The 16,206-nt window shown below is 44.7% G+C and overlaps 1 protein-coding gene across 8 annotated transcripts in view; it reads right to left on the bottom strand.

Moving 5' to 3' along the window:
- Window positions 1–12,361: 12,361 nt before the first annotated feature.
- The window catches only part of NAV2 (neuron navigator 2), a 369,408-nt gene continuing 365,563 nt past the window's right edge, over window positions 12,362–16,206 (bottom strand). For all 8 annotated transcript variants that reach the window (XM_025044097.1, XM_025044092.1, XM_006907971.3 and 5 more), the window contains one exon: window positions 12,362–15,793. In XM_025044097.1, the coding sequence (XP_024899865.1) occupies window positions 15,668–15,793 (126 nt within the window). In that variant the 3' untranslated portion in view covers window positions 12,362–15,667. The remainder of the gene's footprint in view (window positions 15,794–16,206) is intronic.

Raw genomic sequence — 16,206 nt, 5'->3', positions numbered from 1 at the left:
AAAAATCTCCCACATATTGGAGGGTCTCAGGTGGCTGCTGTGGCTCTAGCTATCAAACGGTTGCAAGGAGGAAAGAGAAGGACATGTCCTGTCCTTTGAGGGAACATCCCTGTGATTGCACATGCCAGTTCTACTTCTCCACCTGGGCGAGAACTCAGTTACAGAACTACACAGAACTGTAAGGGCAGGAAATGTCATCCAACTTCTGGGTGGCTTGATTACAGAAGACGAAGGGGAGAACGGACATTGGGAGAAACTCGCATTCTCTACCCCACATTCCTAGCTGTCTACAGAGCCTCTGTGGGTGATAGACAGTGCTGAATAGACTTTTCATGTTCCTGCTTCGTTATGCCTTGTTTCACTTGCCTACTTTGGGACCATGTTCATGAACTATTTGTGTACTTTATTTTGTAAGTCAAAGAAAGGTTTGGAGACTAAGCAGGAGAAGGACCTTGTGCCTGAAGTGGGTAGAGTAAAAGGCACAGGGAAGGAAATAGAAAGGAGGCCACCCTGTGGGAAGGAGGAAAACCAGGAGAATATGTTGTCACAGAGGCAAAGAGGAGAAACATTTCAAGAAGCGGGGGATGCCAACTTTCCTGAAATTTCTAAAAAGTCAATAGTGATGAGAATAGAAACAACTTAACTAAATAGAAATCATCAGGGACCCTAAGAAGACCAGTTGTACTTGAGAAATGGGAGGATAAGCCAAATGGAAGCGAAGTGAAGACAAATGCCCCAGAAACAGAGTCAAGGTACATGAAAACGTGCTGTTTGATAGAGAAGCCATTTCAGATCAATGGAGATAAAACATGCATGTCAATTAAAGATGTTGAAACAATGGCTCCCCAAAATTATGTATACTTTTGATTCTGAGCTCACATTATATGCGAAAATTCACTCCAAATGAATTGAAAACCTGAAAACCTAAATGTGAAATACCAAATTTTCAAATAATTAGAAAAACATACCTCATTGTAGATGTACATAGATTTAGAAGAAGTTTAAGAACATATACAGGATACACACCCAATTCTTGCTTTGAAAGTAAGAGGAAGGGAAATGGAGCTGGGTAGAGAGAATATAGGGGACTTGGATTTTGTCATATTTTTTAATCTAAAGGAAATACGATAGTGTTAACATAAATTCTAAGTGGTAAGAACAAAGTTTATCATACCGTCCTTTGAACTTTATTTAAATTTATTTAAATATTTTTCAATGCCAAAAAATTTAATAGAAGTGAGTAAAAGTTTAAGGGGAGGAGACACAAACATTAATTCTATAGCAGCCAGTTTTTTAAAAATGAAATAGCATGACATAGCATGGAATAGAATAGAAAATCTCAGTGTACATTCTATGAGTAATACTTTATGAAACATTTCCATTTCAAATGTGTGTTTCTGTGTGGCTGTGTGTGTACAGGTGCACATATGTATGTGCACTTATACATATGAGTGTGTGTGCACTGGATTGCTTCGTAAAATGTATTTCTTACTATGAGTCATAGTGAAAAATGGCTAAAAGCCCCTGGAGACAAGTATAGACAGGTTTTCCAGCAGGTCGGCTACAGAAGGAAGCAGAGTGAGGGAACAGCAGCTGAAAAGGTATGTGTTGTTAAGTGAGGTTCTTGGTTGGTTTGTTTGTTTGTTTTTTAAAGTCTGCCTGTTTGTGGCTGATAAAAGATGAATCAATAGAGAAGCAGAGTTTGGTGATGAGGACTAAGATGGTGTGGGAGTGAAAATGAGATGGATAGTGTGTGACCAGATGGTGTTAGACATCCAGCAGGCTCTGGTGGGTACTGATTACAGACACAGGTGTGTGTGTGTGGCGGGGGAGGCGGGAATGCAGAGAACGACATGGGACACATGACCGTGCCCTGCACTCCATGCCATGTCTGACAGACTGTGTGATAGATCAAGGCAGCCACACAGAACAGTTTGGCCAATAGGCAGGCAGGTGAGGGCTCTAACAGCATGTGCTCTTGGACTTCAGGAAGAAGACAGAGGTGAGAGTAATCTTAGGTGGTGAAGTCTTCTCTGGCGGACATGGACCTTGGAGTGGATTCAGGGATAGGTTCTGAATGGAAGCAAGGAGCGAGGGGGTAAGGGGGGACATGGGATGTCCTACTGAGGGGGAGTGGGGAGAAAGAGGACATGGGTTTTGGTAAAGGGGAACAGAGGGGAGATGGGCACAGGGCTTTGGGTTTCTGTCTGGAGGCAGAAACTGGGATGAGAAGCTGAGACGATGACAAAGGGAACCTTTTCCTCACATGAATCTCTTTTATCTTGGAGGAAAATCTTTCCTGGAATGCTCCAGCAGACGTGCCTCATTGGACAGAACCAGATCCATGCCCGTGCCTAGATCCATCGCAAGCAAAGGAGCTGCCGTTTGGCTTAGGTGAATCATGGCTCGCTCTCTGTGACTGAGCACATCGTTGCCGGAATAAAATTGGGGTTCTGTTAGTCAGAAGAGTAGGCTAGCTATTGGGTAGACAACTACCAATGTTTTCTGTAGCATCTAAGAACTTAAATCCTTCTTCTAGTTCCTAACCTTGCCTTCGACTGTAGCCTATTATTATATTTGGCCTCTCTTCAAAAGAGCCTCCCTCTTCATGAATTAATCAGGAAGCTTTCCACCAATTTTTGGGAAAACTTTGCTCCTTAGCCTTAGGGAGTGGTCTTACTCCAGTTCTATCTGCTTCTCTTCCTATTTCACATGATTCCTCTTCCCCCCCACACCCCAGAACAGGAGGTAAAGAAGGGACATCCACATGACAAGTAGGGGGAGGTCAGACACTCTAGGCCCAGAAAAGAGAAGTTTGATGCCCCAAATTCCTCCGTGAAGTCCAGGAAGAGTCCCTCTAAGGCTAGGCTTCACAAGTGGGAGTTCACCTGTTCATTCTCTCAACTGTCCCATTAGCAAACATTGAGTCAAATGCTGTCAAACACACATACACACACACACACACACACGTGCACAAACACACACCTGACTCCCACTGACAGACACTATTTCACAGAAGTGGTACAGTTTAAACTAGTGGTCATAAATGCCGATGCCTCCAGGAACCAGGCAGATGACTGGTGGGGACTCTGGTAAGCTAGAGAGGCAGAGCCTGCTGATTAGACTGGCTGCTGCTGGCTCTAGCTGATTATTTCCCCGTGGGAGTGTAGGTCAGCGTGCCTAGAAGAAGCTGGAAATTTGTAATTTAAGTGCAGTTTCCCATTTTAAAAAAATTGGTGAGCAAGCGATTCCTCTCTCATAATGAAGTCTCTACTTCATAATATTATGTATGCAGAACTGTACAGTTTCTCTCCTTCGTCTTCCCTGCTTCTTTTGGATGGGGTCCCCTTTATGCTTGCCTGACAAAATAAAGAGGCCTATGGCTGAGCAGTATGCCTCTGAGTGGTGGTACCCTTAGCCTTTTGTTATCCCTGTGGACCCATAAATTTTTGTTATAAACAATTACATTATGATACATCACCACCATTATTCCTTTTGCTGCTCAATTGTGTCAGACTTAGCCAGTGGGAGCCCCTTAAGCTGACTCCCCTGTCTCTTAGATGTGCACTTCCATGCCTTCTGGCATAACCAAATGTTCCAGGCCAACCTTGTAATTTTTCTGCCTTGTACCTGGAATCAGCCACTGCTTCCAATAACTTGGGTTTATTTTTTTTAGTGGGGAATGATATTTAGAAATTAAGATCTGCCTCTAATTGTGCTTATTTGTACTGTAATATCATTGGTGAGAGAGAGAGAAAGAGAGAATTATATTGATAGAGAGAGAAAGAGAGAGCATCATATTGATCATCTCTAATTTAATACAGCAGCACAGGGTTCTTCCTTTCTTCCCCCATTCCAAATTTTTATCTCCCTTTTCTCACAGCATGCGAGAATTATTGTTACCCCAGACAATATATTTGCTTTAATAGGCATTACTCATAAAATGGTATTGAGACCACTGTGCTAATACCACTACCGTCAGCATACCTACAAAGTATACACAAAGTTATATCTCACTAAAATTAAACTCCCTGGAATTATACAAAGTTCTGTTATCAATCTGACACCCAGGGTAGGTTTGTTTGTTCCCGCTGCTATTCATTGTAAGGTATTTTTCACCCTTGCTGATGTAACTTTATGTTTCCATGCACGCCTTTGGAGTTTACCCTCTGAACTTTCTTGCATTTGGCTTCTTTCCACCATACATCCTCAGTTCCATCCTCATTTTTCTTCCTGGTGCCAAGTCCTTTAAACTTCTGAGCTTTCTTCTACCTTTCTTTATTCTTTGTCCCGTTTACTGATAGGAGCTCGGTTCTGTTCCAGACATGAGAACTACATCGCGGAATCAGCACCCTTCCAGCTCAGTCTCTGTGGAGGAGACGCAGACGGTTGCAGTAGAGTGGTGGGGACTGTGACAGGAGGCACAGGACTGCCGGGAAATACAGGGGAGACTTCTCGCCCCACTGTGGCCCCAAGCGGGGGTGGCACTCTGTAGCTGGTTCTCCCACATGGGAAGAAGAGACGCTTGCTGGAGTTTGCTCTGTCATGAGCAGAGTTAATAATACTTATGTCCTAGGGTCATTGTGAAGGTGAAATGAGATAGTGCATATTAAATGCTCAGCATGGTGCCAGGCATGTGAAGAGTGCATCCAGGTTGTCCTATGACCAGTCGTGGGAACATACACTGTGGGTTGTTCACCGTGAAGAAGAACTCAGACCACAGGATTCAGGGTTTCCTGCATACCTGGAACTCTCCCATTGCCATGCCTGTTCAGATGCTTGTCCAATTTTATGTGCACACCAACTGCCCCCTCCTTCTGGTAATGGCACTTCAATGTTGATTCCTCTGGAAGTGAGCTTTCTCTTCTCTTAGTTCGCATGATCTGGGTGGTGCTGACAACCCCCACCCCTCAGCTCAGTGGATGGACAGCGTGACTCAGGCCCATGAATCGAAACTAGCATCTACCACATAATCTGCAGGGCCCAGCGCAAAATGAAAACACAGGGCTTCCTGTTCAAATTTATTAAGACTTTCAAGGTGAAGGCAGCAGAGGGAGAAAGAGTTCTAACCAACAGACACCTGCTAAGCTCCTCCATTGACCTGACACCTGAAGTGGGCCCAGGGCCCACATCAGGACCCAGAGCACAGACGAGCCAAGGGAGCAATCAGAGGTCGGCAGTTAAAGAGATCTTGTTGGCATGTTGCCTTTGCTGCACACCTGACCATCTTGAGGCCAGAGGTGGGAATGTGACTATTGTGACTAATGTGACTAAACCTTGACTCTGGCCAATACCCTGCACCATTCCATCGAACAGCAAGCCCAAAGGGAGGGTGGGCTCCTGCTGTGCCTGAGAGAGTTGGCTCCTCAACAAAGGGTAAATCCAGTTGTACTTCTGCTCTGCTGTCTTCCAGGTTGCTTCATCCTAAAGCTGATCTCAAGATGACAAGATCAGGTCCAGGTCACTTCCGGGCATGACAGAAGTCAGAGGAAGAGGAAGTGGATCTCCTCTGAGGATGTCTCTTAAGAGATAAATTTCCCATAAGTCCTCACCTCTGGAAAGACTCCTTCACGCTGCATGGTATGTTTATTCAAGACCCAACCCCTAGGAAATGCACTGGGTTTAACTTTAGACTGTGGACTCTGCCCTGGGAATAGGGGAGAATAGGGCCAGCCTCCTTGAGTCATATGACCTGGTGGAGGAGGTAGATATCTGCACAGTATCAGGGTTCAGTTAGGAAGAAATAGATGATGGATACTGAGAAAGACAGAGCATTTACTACATGTGGGTCCTGTAACATCCGTTTTACAGATGAGCAAACTGAGGCTCAGGGAGTAGCAGCCTGCCTAGGGGCACAGCTTACAAATAGCGGACCTGGGATTTGCCCCCATTCTGGATGGCTACAAAGCCTGTGTGCCTAGCTACTTTCTTAATTGCTCAGGAAAGGAAGCCAGGACATCTGGGTTCTTGTTCTGGCAGCACCATTAGCTCAGGGTGTGTTCTGGGACCATTTCCTTCCCCTTTCTGAGCCTTGGTTTCCTCTTGTAAGTGTAATAATACCTGCTGGGCCTCACCTGCAGAGCCCAGGTGGCCCACCAATGAGGTTATGGATGTGAGCACTTTGGCAGCTACAGGTGGAGGGTGGGGAGCAGTGTAGGAGTAAGACTCTAAGCTTTGGAATCTGGCTGGGCCTGGGCTCAAGTCCTTGCTCTGTCTCTGATTAGCGAGACCCTGCACAAGTACTTTAACCAGCCGCTCTATAGAGTGGGGATGATGATGCCAATGCTACATGATTGTTACAAGAATCACATGAATCCATGAAGGCAAGTTACTTGGCTTAAGATGCCCGAAACACATAAATTCCTATTCTCTTTATAGGGAATGCAGTTTGGTCCTTCAAATACAGGGCAGAGAGAAAAATACTATGCCCAATCTTCTGGGAGTCATGCCTAATTGTGTTTTTTGTTTTGTTTTGTTTTGTTTTTAATATTTCACCTAGAGAAAGGAAGGGAGGGAGGCAGGGAGGACAAGGCAAGCCAGCCAGTGGATTGGCATTGTGGCATTGCTTGAGCTTTGCTACCCCCTCGTGGTTACTGTGAGGTATAATGGACTGCCTGTAATTGCAGCCTGGAACGAAGGAGCTGGAAGAGGCCTCTGCCCCCAGCACATTCTGACTCCCCATGGCTAAGGCAACTGGCCACAGTCTGTTTCTAATGTGGTTGCTGGGCCAGCAGCGATCAGCCACATTAAGGAACCACTGAGCTAGTCCAATGCCTTCCTTAGACTGCTGGGAAAACTATGGCCCTGAGAGCAAGTGGGACTTCTCTGACGGAGGTAGCCAGGGAAGGAACCAGTTAACTCAGGTCTCCAGAGCCCAAAGCTCTTTCCACTATGCCCTGCCCCACGCAATCCCACTCCACGAGCAAGCTCCAGAGACTACTTGAACTCACCTGCCAACCAGGATGGGAATCCCTCTGCTGCTCCTCCATCAGGTGGTCCTGCAGCATTTGCCTGGGGCCCAGACGTGCTTCTCTGCATCTTCCCCTTTTGGACCCAGCTCCAGCGTCTGAGGCTCCACAGCTCCAGCCTCTGACACTGCAGACATTGCACAGCCAAGGAAGTCAGAGCTGGAGGACGAAGAAGAGCGGGGAAGTACCTCACGGCATGGACACACTCCGGGTGCATCACCTCCCTGAATCCTGCAAGAGGTGTGGTCAGCCTCATTTTCCTCCACAGGGGGTTGAGGTGTCCGGAATTGCCATTAACGTTCCAAGCTCACATCTCAGTGTCAAGGTGGACAAAAATAGTGTCCTCAGTTTATGGATTTGGGAACCAACTGCTAAGAATTCAAACCTCTAGCAGGCGAGCTAAAAGGTGAAAAACCTCAATCTGTTCACTCTCCAGAGCAGCATTCTTGGCTGCCCTGCTCACTCACTGGGTGCGGTGACCCGATGGGCAGCCTGGGGTGGTGTGCTTTTTAAAAACTTTTTTATGAAGTGTAATTATACTCACAGAAAAAAAGTGCATAAAACAAAGATACACAGCTCTCAAAGTGATTGCTTGTGAACCACCACCCAAGTCAAGAACTAAGACACTGCCAGCCACCCAAAGCCTTTCAACCCTCTCTGACCACTGGCCCTGCCCTTCTTGCTTTTCTTTATAGTTTTATGACCTACACAGGCACCCAGCCCTAAATGGTAGTGTGAAGTTCATGTAAATGGAACCATACATTTAGCATTCTTACGTATTTGGCCGCTGTCGTGCAACATTCACTCAATATCCATCCACAAATATTTTCACTGTATGACACTGACATAATATGATTTTGTCATTCTACTGTCAGTGGAAGTACAGTTTTTTTCCGGGTTTTGTTATAATAAACAGTATAACTTCTGTGAACACTTGTGTACATATTTCCTGGTATATATATATACATATAAATGTATATATACAGACATGCATTTCTGTTGGGCATATAACTGTTTTAGTTTCCTAGAATTGCCATAACTCAGTACTACAAATTGGGTGGCTTAAAACAATAGACATTTAAAAGGTTCGGGGAGAAAAAAGCTTTCTTCATACTGTTCTTGTAACTTTCCTGTAAGTTTAAAAGTTTTTTAAAATAAAAAAGAAAAAATATTTAAAGAAAACCAAAACAAAAACAATAGACATTTATTCTCTCACAGTTCAGGAGGCCAGAAGTCTGAAACAGTACTGTCAGCAAGGCTCCCTCAGACTGAGTAGAATCCTTCACTGCTTCTTCTTAGCTTCCAAGGGAAGCAAGGAACTCATTCCTTGGTGCTCCTTGGCTTGCAGCCACATGGCTGCTACCTCTGCCTCTGTCTCATACGACGTTCTTCCTTCATTGCTTCACATTGTCTTCTGATAAGGACACCAGTCCTATTACTTTCAGGGCTCACCCTTAACTCTAATATGACCTCATCTTAACTAATTACATCTGCGAAGACCTTATTTCTAAATAAGGTCACATTCTGGGGTACTGGGGCTTAAGGTTTAGGCATATCTTTTTAGCGAACACAATTTAATCCATAATAATAACCACTAAGAGTGGAATTGCTGAGTTCTCTGATCAGACGCTGGGAGAGGATTCGAGTGTGGATAGCTAATCTGTGCTGTGGTGTCAGGAAGCACACGAGGGGAGGGCTGGGGGCTGGGTGAGGCGAGTGAGGTATCTCGGGTACAGAGTTTAAGCTGGACTCGCTCTTGGGGGGTGTGCCCTTAAGTGCATCATCCTCGTGATACATCTGAGCGAGGGAGTAGACAACACATGACAAGGAAGGGAGAAAGCCAGTAAAAGTTTCCTTAACTGCCACTGTGGACACCTGGGGCTCGATCTTATTGGAGAATCTCTAAAGGTCCGCAGAATGTGTCCCCCACTTGTCCCAAAGACAGACGGGGAAGTGGGACATTGTGCACTAACTCCCATACCTTATTGGTTGTAGGCTGTCCCTGGGGCACTACATCCCGTGTGGGCTGCTCTGCACTTGGGCTGAACGTGGCACTGGAGGGAAGACTCAGGCAGAGAAGCAGAGAGATGCAGGAGCTTGCGGTGGGATGTTGTCAGCATGCCAGCTGTCCACTGCAGGCTCAGGGGACTTCAGGGGTAGGGACTGAGTTGTCAACAGTGTCTGCTGCAGCCCATGCCTTACAGTACTCAGACCACTCATTTGGCTCATTGAATCCATTCTGCTATTGATGCTCCAAGGTGGTGACTGGTCACAATTTCTAAACAAACAAACAAACAAACAAAACTGAGAATGGGAGGGTTAGGGGAATAAGCCTGTCTCACTGCTAGAGTGGAAACAGTTCTAGGGCCGTTAACTGCTATCCAGCATCTCCTTTCTCAATCCTCTATTCTGGTTTACTCTCCTTCCCCTCAGCCAGCTCTCCCACAGTTCTGAATGACCCAGATCTTCATTCTTCTTTCTGAAGGGTCTGAGTAACTGTTTATCTTGGCCTTGTTGGGCAGTGGTGGCTGCAGGTTTCCATTCACAGTTATCACCAGACATGGAAACAGCAAGAAGTATCTCTGAGGGTTCTCCAAATTCCAGACATACTTCTCCGAGCTCGCACGATGCATCCCTAGCTTCTCATCACAATCAGGAGCAATTACCCAGCCCGCATAGCAACTTCTGTCTCCACCAGAGGGAGCAGTCCCAGGTAATCAGGTAGCAGAGGTAGTTTAAAATTCAGTGGTCGAAATTTTCTTCCTCCCACCTTCCCCCACCTGCCTCTCACACACCAATCGCCTCTAAAGTCAGAGCCTAAAGCTGTAGGAACAGGAAGCAAAAAAACTTCCCAGGTTTACTGCAGGGGACCACTCGTACCTCTACGCCTATGTTCCCAAACTCATGGACTCTAGCAATTGGGCACTCAGCAACCAATAATGGCTGATGGTTGAAAATGTATACCGCTTTCTGGAGAAGAGTGCTCCATCTCAGAATGTCCTACTCAAGCTGGTGCCTCAATCAAGCCTTTAAGAAGACAGTCCAAACTCCAGCTTTATAGTAGGAACCAGTGGATCCCACTGCATGTGTCCCATGTCAAGTTCCCTTCGCCATTAAATAGGTCCTTTGGTCTGAGATGTTTCCATGTAGGAAAACAGGCATATGTTAGGTTTATTTAGGAATGTTTATTCTATTCTATTTTCTTAAACTATTTGTCAGTTCTTTCAATGATACCACACTGTCTTAATGACCTTTAATAGCAAGTCTTGCTATCTGGTAGAAATATGGCTCTTCTCATTCTTCATTGGCTATGCTTCACCTTTTGCATTTCAATATACATATTCAAATGATCTCGTCAATTTGATAAAAGCTACATTGGGCTTCTGAGTGGGAGTGCATCAAATCTATAGTTCATTTTGGAGGAACTGACATCTTCATAACATTGATTCTTCTAACCCATAATCATAATATATCCCTCCATTTCTTTGAGTCTCCTTTAATTTCTCCCAATAATGTTTTATAGATTTCTACTGAGAGATCTTTCACATCTTACATCATATTTATTTCTATGTATTTGATATTTTCGGTGCTTAAATGGGTTATTTTAAAACTTTTGGCTGCAGAGATGTTCAACTGATTTTCATGTACTGATTTTATGTCCAGCAAATTTATTCAATTTATTTTTAATAATCTGTGAATTATTTTCGATTATTGAAGTACATAATATCTGTGAATAAAGTCTAATTGCTTCCTTTCCAATCCTAATTTCTCTTGCTCCTTTGCACTGACTAGGGGCTCTATCGTGATGTTAATGAGAAGAAGCATCTTTGTCTCCCAATGTGAAAAAGAAAATGTGCAATATTTTACCATTAAATGTTTTATATACTTCTTGCTTTCAAACATTCCTTGTAAATATTTAAGGCATGTTGATGTAGCTTTGTGAGAAGCCTTGAGCCGGAGGACCCAGCTTAGACACATCTGGACCCCTGATCCATACCAAATGAGAAAATACTTGTTGCTTTAAGCTGCTAAGTTTTGGGGATAATTTGTTACACAGTAATAATTCGTAATTGGTTACACAACTAATGCAGAAGGGATGTGTACTTTTCCCTCAAGGTCCAGCCTAAGGTGATGGTGGTGCTGTCATGTGGCAGAATGGGCGTGGGTTTTAGAATCGGGGAAACTGAGAATTCTATTCCTACTACATAAGTTATTTAACATTACTCATCTAGCTTTTCTCCCTGTAAAATGGAGAATAATGTCCACCTCTTCAAGGTGCTGTGATTACGTGTGAGAAGGTGAAATTCTCACTACAGTCTCTGGCACACATTAAGTATTTAAGTGCACAGTTCCCACCCTTTCTTTCTTTTAAAAGTCCTCTGGCCCATTATGCCTTCCGCATATGTGGATCATATTCCTTAGAAATCGTCAGAATATTCTGTGAAGCAGTGCAGTAGAATATGACACGGGAAATCTTGGAAATTTGGGGTATCTACTTGCTAAACCACTGCACCAGCTCCCCTTCCTTTTTTTTGGACAGGCATTGCAAACTGCCAATGCTGAACATCTGGCTCCTTCATCTCTTCACACCCCGTAGGCCATTGTTGTGCATTGAGTTAGATATTTCACATCATTAGCAGTTGAGCCAGCTGTGTAGGATCAATTTCACAGCAAACCCACAGGTCTCACTTCAAACCAAGCTTTTAAAATTTTTGTTGCTGCTGTTAGAAGTGAATGCAGAGATATGAGGTCCTCCCACTGCCTATTTCTCTGCTGTGGATGTCAGCTGCAACGTGGAACGGGGCTCCTAAGATTAGAGGCAGTCCAGTGAGGCAGGATTTGGGTCTGGAGGTGAGGCTGAAACTCCAACCCTCACCTCTTGGCTTACAGGATCCTCAGTAAGTTGTTTTCTCTGAGCCTGCTTTTTTTTCATCTGTAAAATGGGAATATTTACCTCTTCGAGGTCATTTTACAGATTATATTGGGGAATCTGGGATAGCATTTGGCAATTAGTAGGTATTCAATACATTAAAAGTCTTTCTGTTGACAAAGGGTTGACGGCGGGTGGGGAGATGCTGGATACCGACATCGCTTGCTACTCACAGGCAGTCTGGGGCCCACAGCCTAGGAGATTGTTAGAAAGTGAGAATTTCAGGTCCCACCCTGAACCTACTAAATCAGAACCCACATTTCCACAAGATCCACGTGAGCAGCAGTCACTGAGATGAGAAACTGAGAGGAGGTAGGATGTTGAGGATATGGTGGCAAAGATGGGTTTGCAAATGTTTTGGACTCTCTGCGTTTGCTGCATCCGAGTAAGAATGACTTCCTCGTGGCATTGAAATTGAACTCTGACAAGGACTTGCTCTAGCACATAAATGCCAAACCACTAATCTGAATAAATAAGCATCAATTTTATTGAATCATGAATAATTTAAGACTGGTACAATCAGCTTTATTCTCTATGATGTGGGACATGATCTCCAGCAGATCATTGGCAAATCCAAAAACCTCATGACGAATGAAAATTAAATAGGGAGAGAGGGAGGGAAGGAAGATGGGGAGGGAGGATGGAAACATACCGTACACAAAATACTCAATTCCTAGTTTTCTCTTTAAAAATGGCTAGAAAAAATTCATCAAAATGCAGCACTTTTAATCAATTATTTACAATTTCTATGTTACAATGAAAAAATGTACATCTTATAGAACATATTTCATAAACTGCTCCACTGGTAACAACTAGATCAAACAGCAAACCTTCCGTTTAATATCCACAAAGTCGGATTATTATTACTTTTTTGAAGAAGATTCGCCATGATCAAATTTGAATATACAGAATTTGGAAATTTAGAGCATCAACAATTAAAATAAAAAATGTTCCCAAGATACAACAAAAGTCTAGGCAAATCTTTTTTCTTGTCCCACCCTGTACCCCACCCTCAACCTTAAATTAAAAGGTATTCCCGTCTCATTTATGGCCTGTATAATTCTTGGCAGTTTGGGAAACTTTTGGCTTCCATTGGTAACTCAACATAAATGTTGCATAGAATTTCATACATTTCAAAATTAGCCTAACTGTAGAAAAAGGCAAAATGGAAGCATTTCGGACAGAGCCCTAAATGAGTAAAGTCACTTTTTTAAAGGTGAGAGACACTAAAGTAAAATATGACCAAGAGAAGAAATGTGCATATCAGACAACCCTGCTTCCCGAAACTTTAGGAAGGTCACTGAGTTGTGAATCATTAAAGGACTACGCTACTTGAAATCACCGTTCACTAGTCGGGTAACACCAGGGACAGAGGTCTCGGTTCTGAGCCTGGATCCAGTGGGAGGGAAGTCTGCGGGAGAGGGGAGAAGAGAAAGAAAGGGTGTCATAAAAAAAAAAAAAAGTTTCGAACAATATTGTAGACAGGTGTCTACTCACAAGGTGACTGGGAAAACTGCCCACGAGGAGAATTTTTACCTCCTCCCAAATTCACAGTACGAGTGTAAGGTCAGCATTGGGAGATAGTTGAGAAGGACCATTCTAAGGTCTACCAGAAGGCTCAGGGTTCGGCCCGTGGTCACAGGCTAAATATATGGTTTAAAAATTTTATGAAAAACAAAACAGAACAAGACACACTCACACACCCAGATGGCTAATGAAGGCTTAGAAGAATAGAGTCCAAGTTTATTGAGATCAAAGCAGGGACGGTGTTGAGAGGTCTTCCATTCACCAGTTAGTGGGACAAATTCCCGTTTTCTTTTTCAAGGACGAAGAAAATGGTGTCATCCAATGTAATGTGAGCAGTTTCAGGTCAAGCTCTTGTGGTAATAAGAAAAAATATAGAGATGGACCTTCAGAAATAGAAATGTAAAGATGGAATAAAAACCCTGATCGTTAACAGATAGTCCCCCACTGGGGTCACATAAAGATCCTCTTTATAAAACAGAAACAGACAACTCAAAGATTTACCATACTCTGTAAAGAAAATATCAGTATGTTGAAGACACAGAATAGCACGGCATGTATCAACAATGTCATGTAGACTTTTAGAGACTTTTGCCTTTTCCTGCACAAGACAGATCATAGTCCAGTCAGGGTTTTAGCTGGAGACTGATAAGAACCTAAAAAATGGATTTTTTTTTTCCCTTTTTCTTTTTTCCCATGGTCTCATACATCCACACAAATGAGTCTTTTGGATGAGAAAAAAGTCACAGCAACTTGAGTTCTCCTAATGAGTAGATGACGTTAGCCCTGTTTGCTCTGATGGGGGAAAAAAAAAACAAAAAAAAAACGGACCCCAGGCAGGCACGACACTCATAAATGAACACGGTTGGTACAAAACCAGTAAGGCATCGCTTCGGGAAGGCCAGCACCGAAGAGGTCAGGCAAGGCTCGTCAGACGGAGGCCGGAGCTTCCGGAAGGGGGCGGCCGCCCCCCGACGTGTTGACTTGTGTCACGTTGGTTCTGAGGAAAGTCTTTCATGAGGTGACCTCACCACCCCACCTGAGGCTGGGGCTGGCACGCTTGAGGTGTCGACGTGCGATCTAAAGCCTTGAGGACGAGAAGGAAAGGCAAGGTTCCAGCTCGCCCGCATGTTGGGGATGGGTCCCGGTGGACTTTACAGGACGCAGCCGGCCCCAGCAGGAGGCGGCGGGTGTGCACAGCGGTGAGGACGGACAGCTGAAAACCGATGCTCAGCAGGACCAAACCAAAACTCAGCTCCTGCGGTTCTTCCTCTCACCAAAGGATTGATTCCAACCAAGAGGGGAGGGAGAAAAATCTTCAGAAATTAAAGAGTCAGAAAGGGAGAAACTCAACTTCATTTTCAAAGGGGTTATCAGTTCTCCAAAGTAGACCAATTCTCACTGTACACAGTGTTTGCAGGAAGAACAATAATAATAAAAAAAAAAAACCTGATCATTTACATATAAGGAGGAAACAGACACATGCTGTTCTGCATTGCAGCACATCGGCTCGGGCACATTCTCACTCTTTCACTCACGCTCGTGGATTAGTCGGAGGCTGACGTATCTGCAAGGTGTGTTGGTTGACTTGGAACAGGCAAAATACTTCTCGGATAAGGAGAGCACCATTTGAAAAACAAAACAGAATAGAAAGCACGAGTTGTTTTTCCTAAGGTTCCCTGCGTTGTAGCTCTGTCATTTGTTGTGTGACCAAAGCAAGCGCCCTAGTTAGCACCAGTTCTCCGTGGCGGGCTGGGTGGAAGAGCAGGCTGGTGTGGCTACTGGGGTGCTGGAGGGTCTGTGCTGAGGGGAAGCTGTGCTGCTGCATTTCCAACTTTGCTCCAGTCCCTTCTGTCTCTGGGCAGCTCATGGCAGGATGCCGTTTGGTTTCAGAGCTTTGAGAGTTTTTTTTATTTTTAAAACCCTTTTTGTTTTCAACGGTGATGATCCTTTCCCAAGAAGTATCTTCAGTGTCTTAGGGAGGTCACAGCAACAAGGCAAAACAATAATTAAAATAAAAGCGAAGATAGTGCAGTTCTCATTGTGGAAGGAAGCAGTCCCAAGGCGGCCGGCCCAGGATGCCTGCACCCAGGTCAAGGCTGGAGGACGAGGGGTCTTGGTATTCCTGCAGCTCTCACGCTGCAGCCGGGGGCTGGCTCAGGAGGGCATCTTCAGGATGGTGCGGAGGATGTAGGTGGAGTGGGGTGAGGAAAAGAGGTGGGCAGGCTCCATGGCCAGGCCCCTGTCACAGAGTAGACTCCAGAGAGGAGTCCAGGATGTCGTCGTGATGGCTGTTGCTGTTGGAGTCGCTGTCATAGCTCTGGGGGCTGGAGTAGTTGGCTGCTTCCTGCAGCCTCATCAGCATGTTCATCTGGGGAAAGAGCAGAGAGCATGAGCAGCTTTCAGTCCAGTCTGCACTCAACCCTGGCCTCTTCGAAGGTCACACCTCCTCCTCCGGACTCACCTGGGAACTGCAACCTACAGCCGAGGCAGTGGATAAGAGTATGGACTCTGGGCCAGGCTTCCAGGGTTCAAGTCCCGGCTCTACCACTTACTAGCTGCATGACTTTGGACAAGTTATTTCAACTCTTTGCGCGTCAGTTTCTTCACTGGTCAAATGTGAATGATAACTGAACCTGCCCTAAAACGTTATGGTGTGCACTGAGTTAATATATGTAGAGCACTGGAAACAAAACAGAAAGTCTCCTATAAATATGACACTTATTTTTATTTGGGAGGGTCACACCTTACCTAAGCCTGGGTAAAGATGCTAGCCAAGTGTCC

Source organism: Pteropus alecto, unplaced genomic scaffold (genome assembly GCF_000325575.1).
Source record: "Pteropus alecto unplaced genomic scaffold, ASM32557v1 scaffold71, whole genome shotgun sequence".
Lineage (NCBI taxonomy): Eukaryota > Metazoa > Chordata > Mammalia > Chiroptera > Pteropodidae > Pteropus > Pteropus alecto.
Note: the sequence above shows the minus strand (reverse complement) of the source record. Positions and strands in the feature narration are given on the sequence as shown.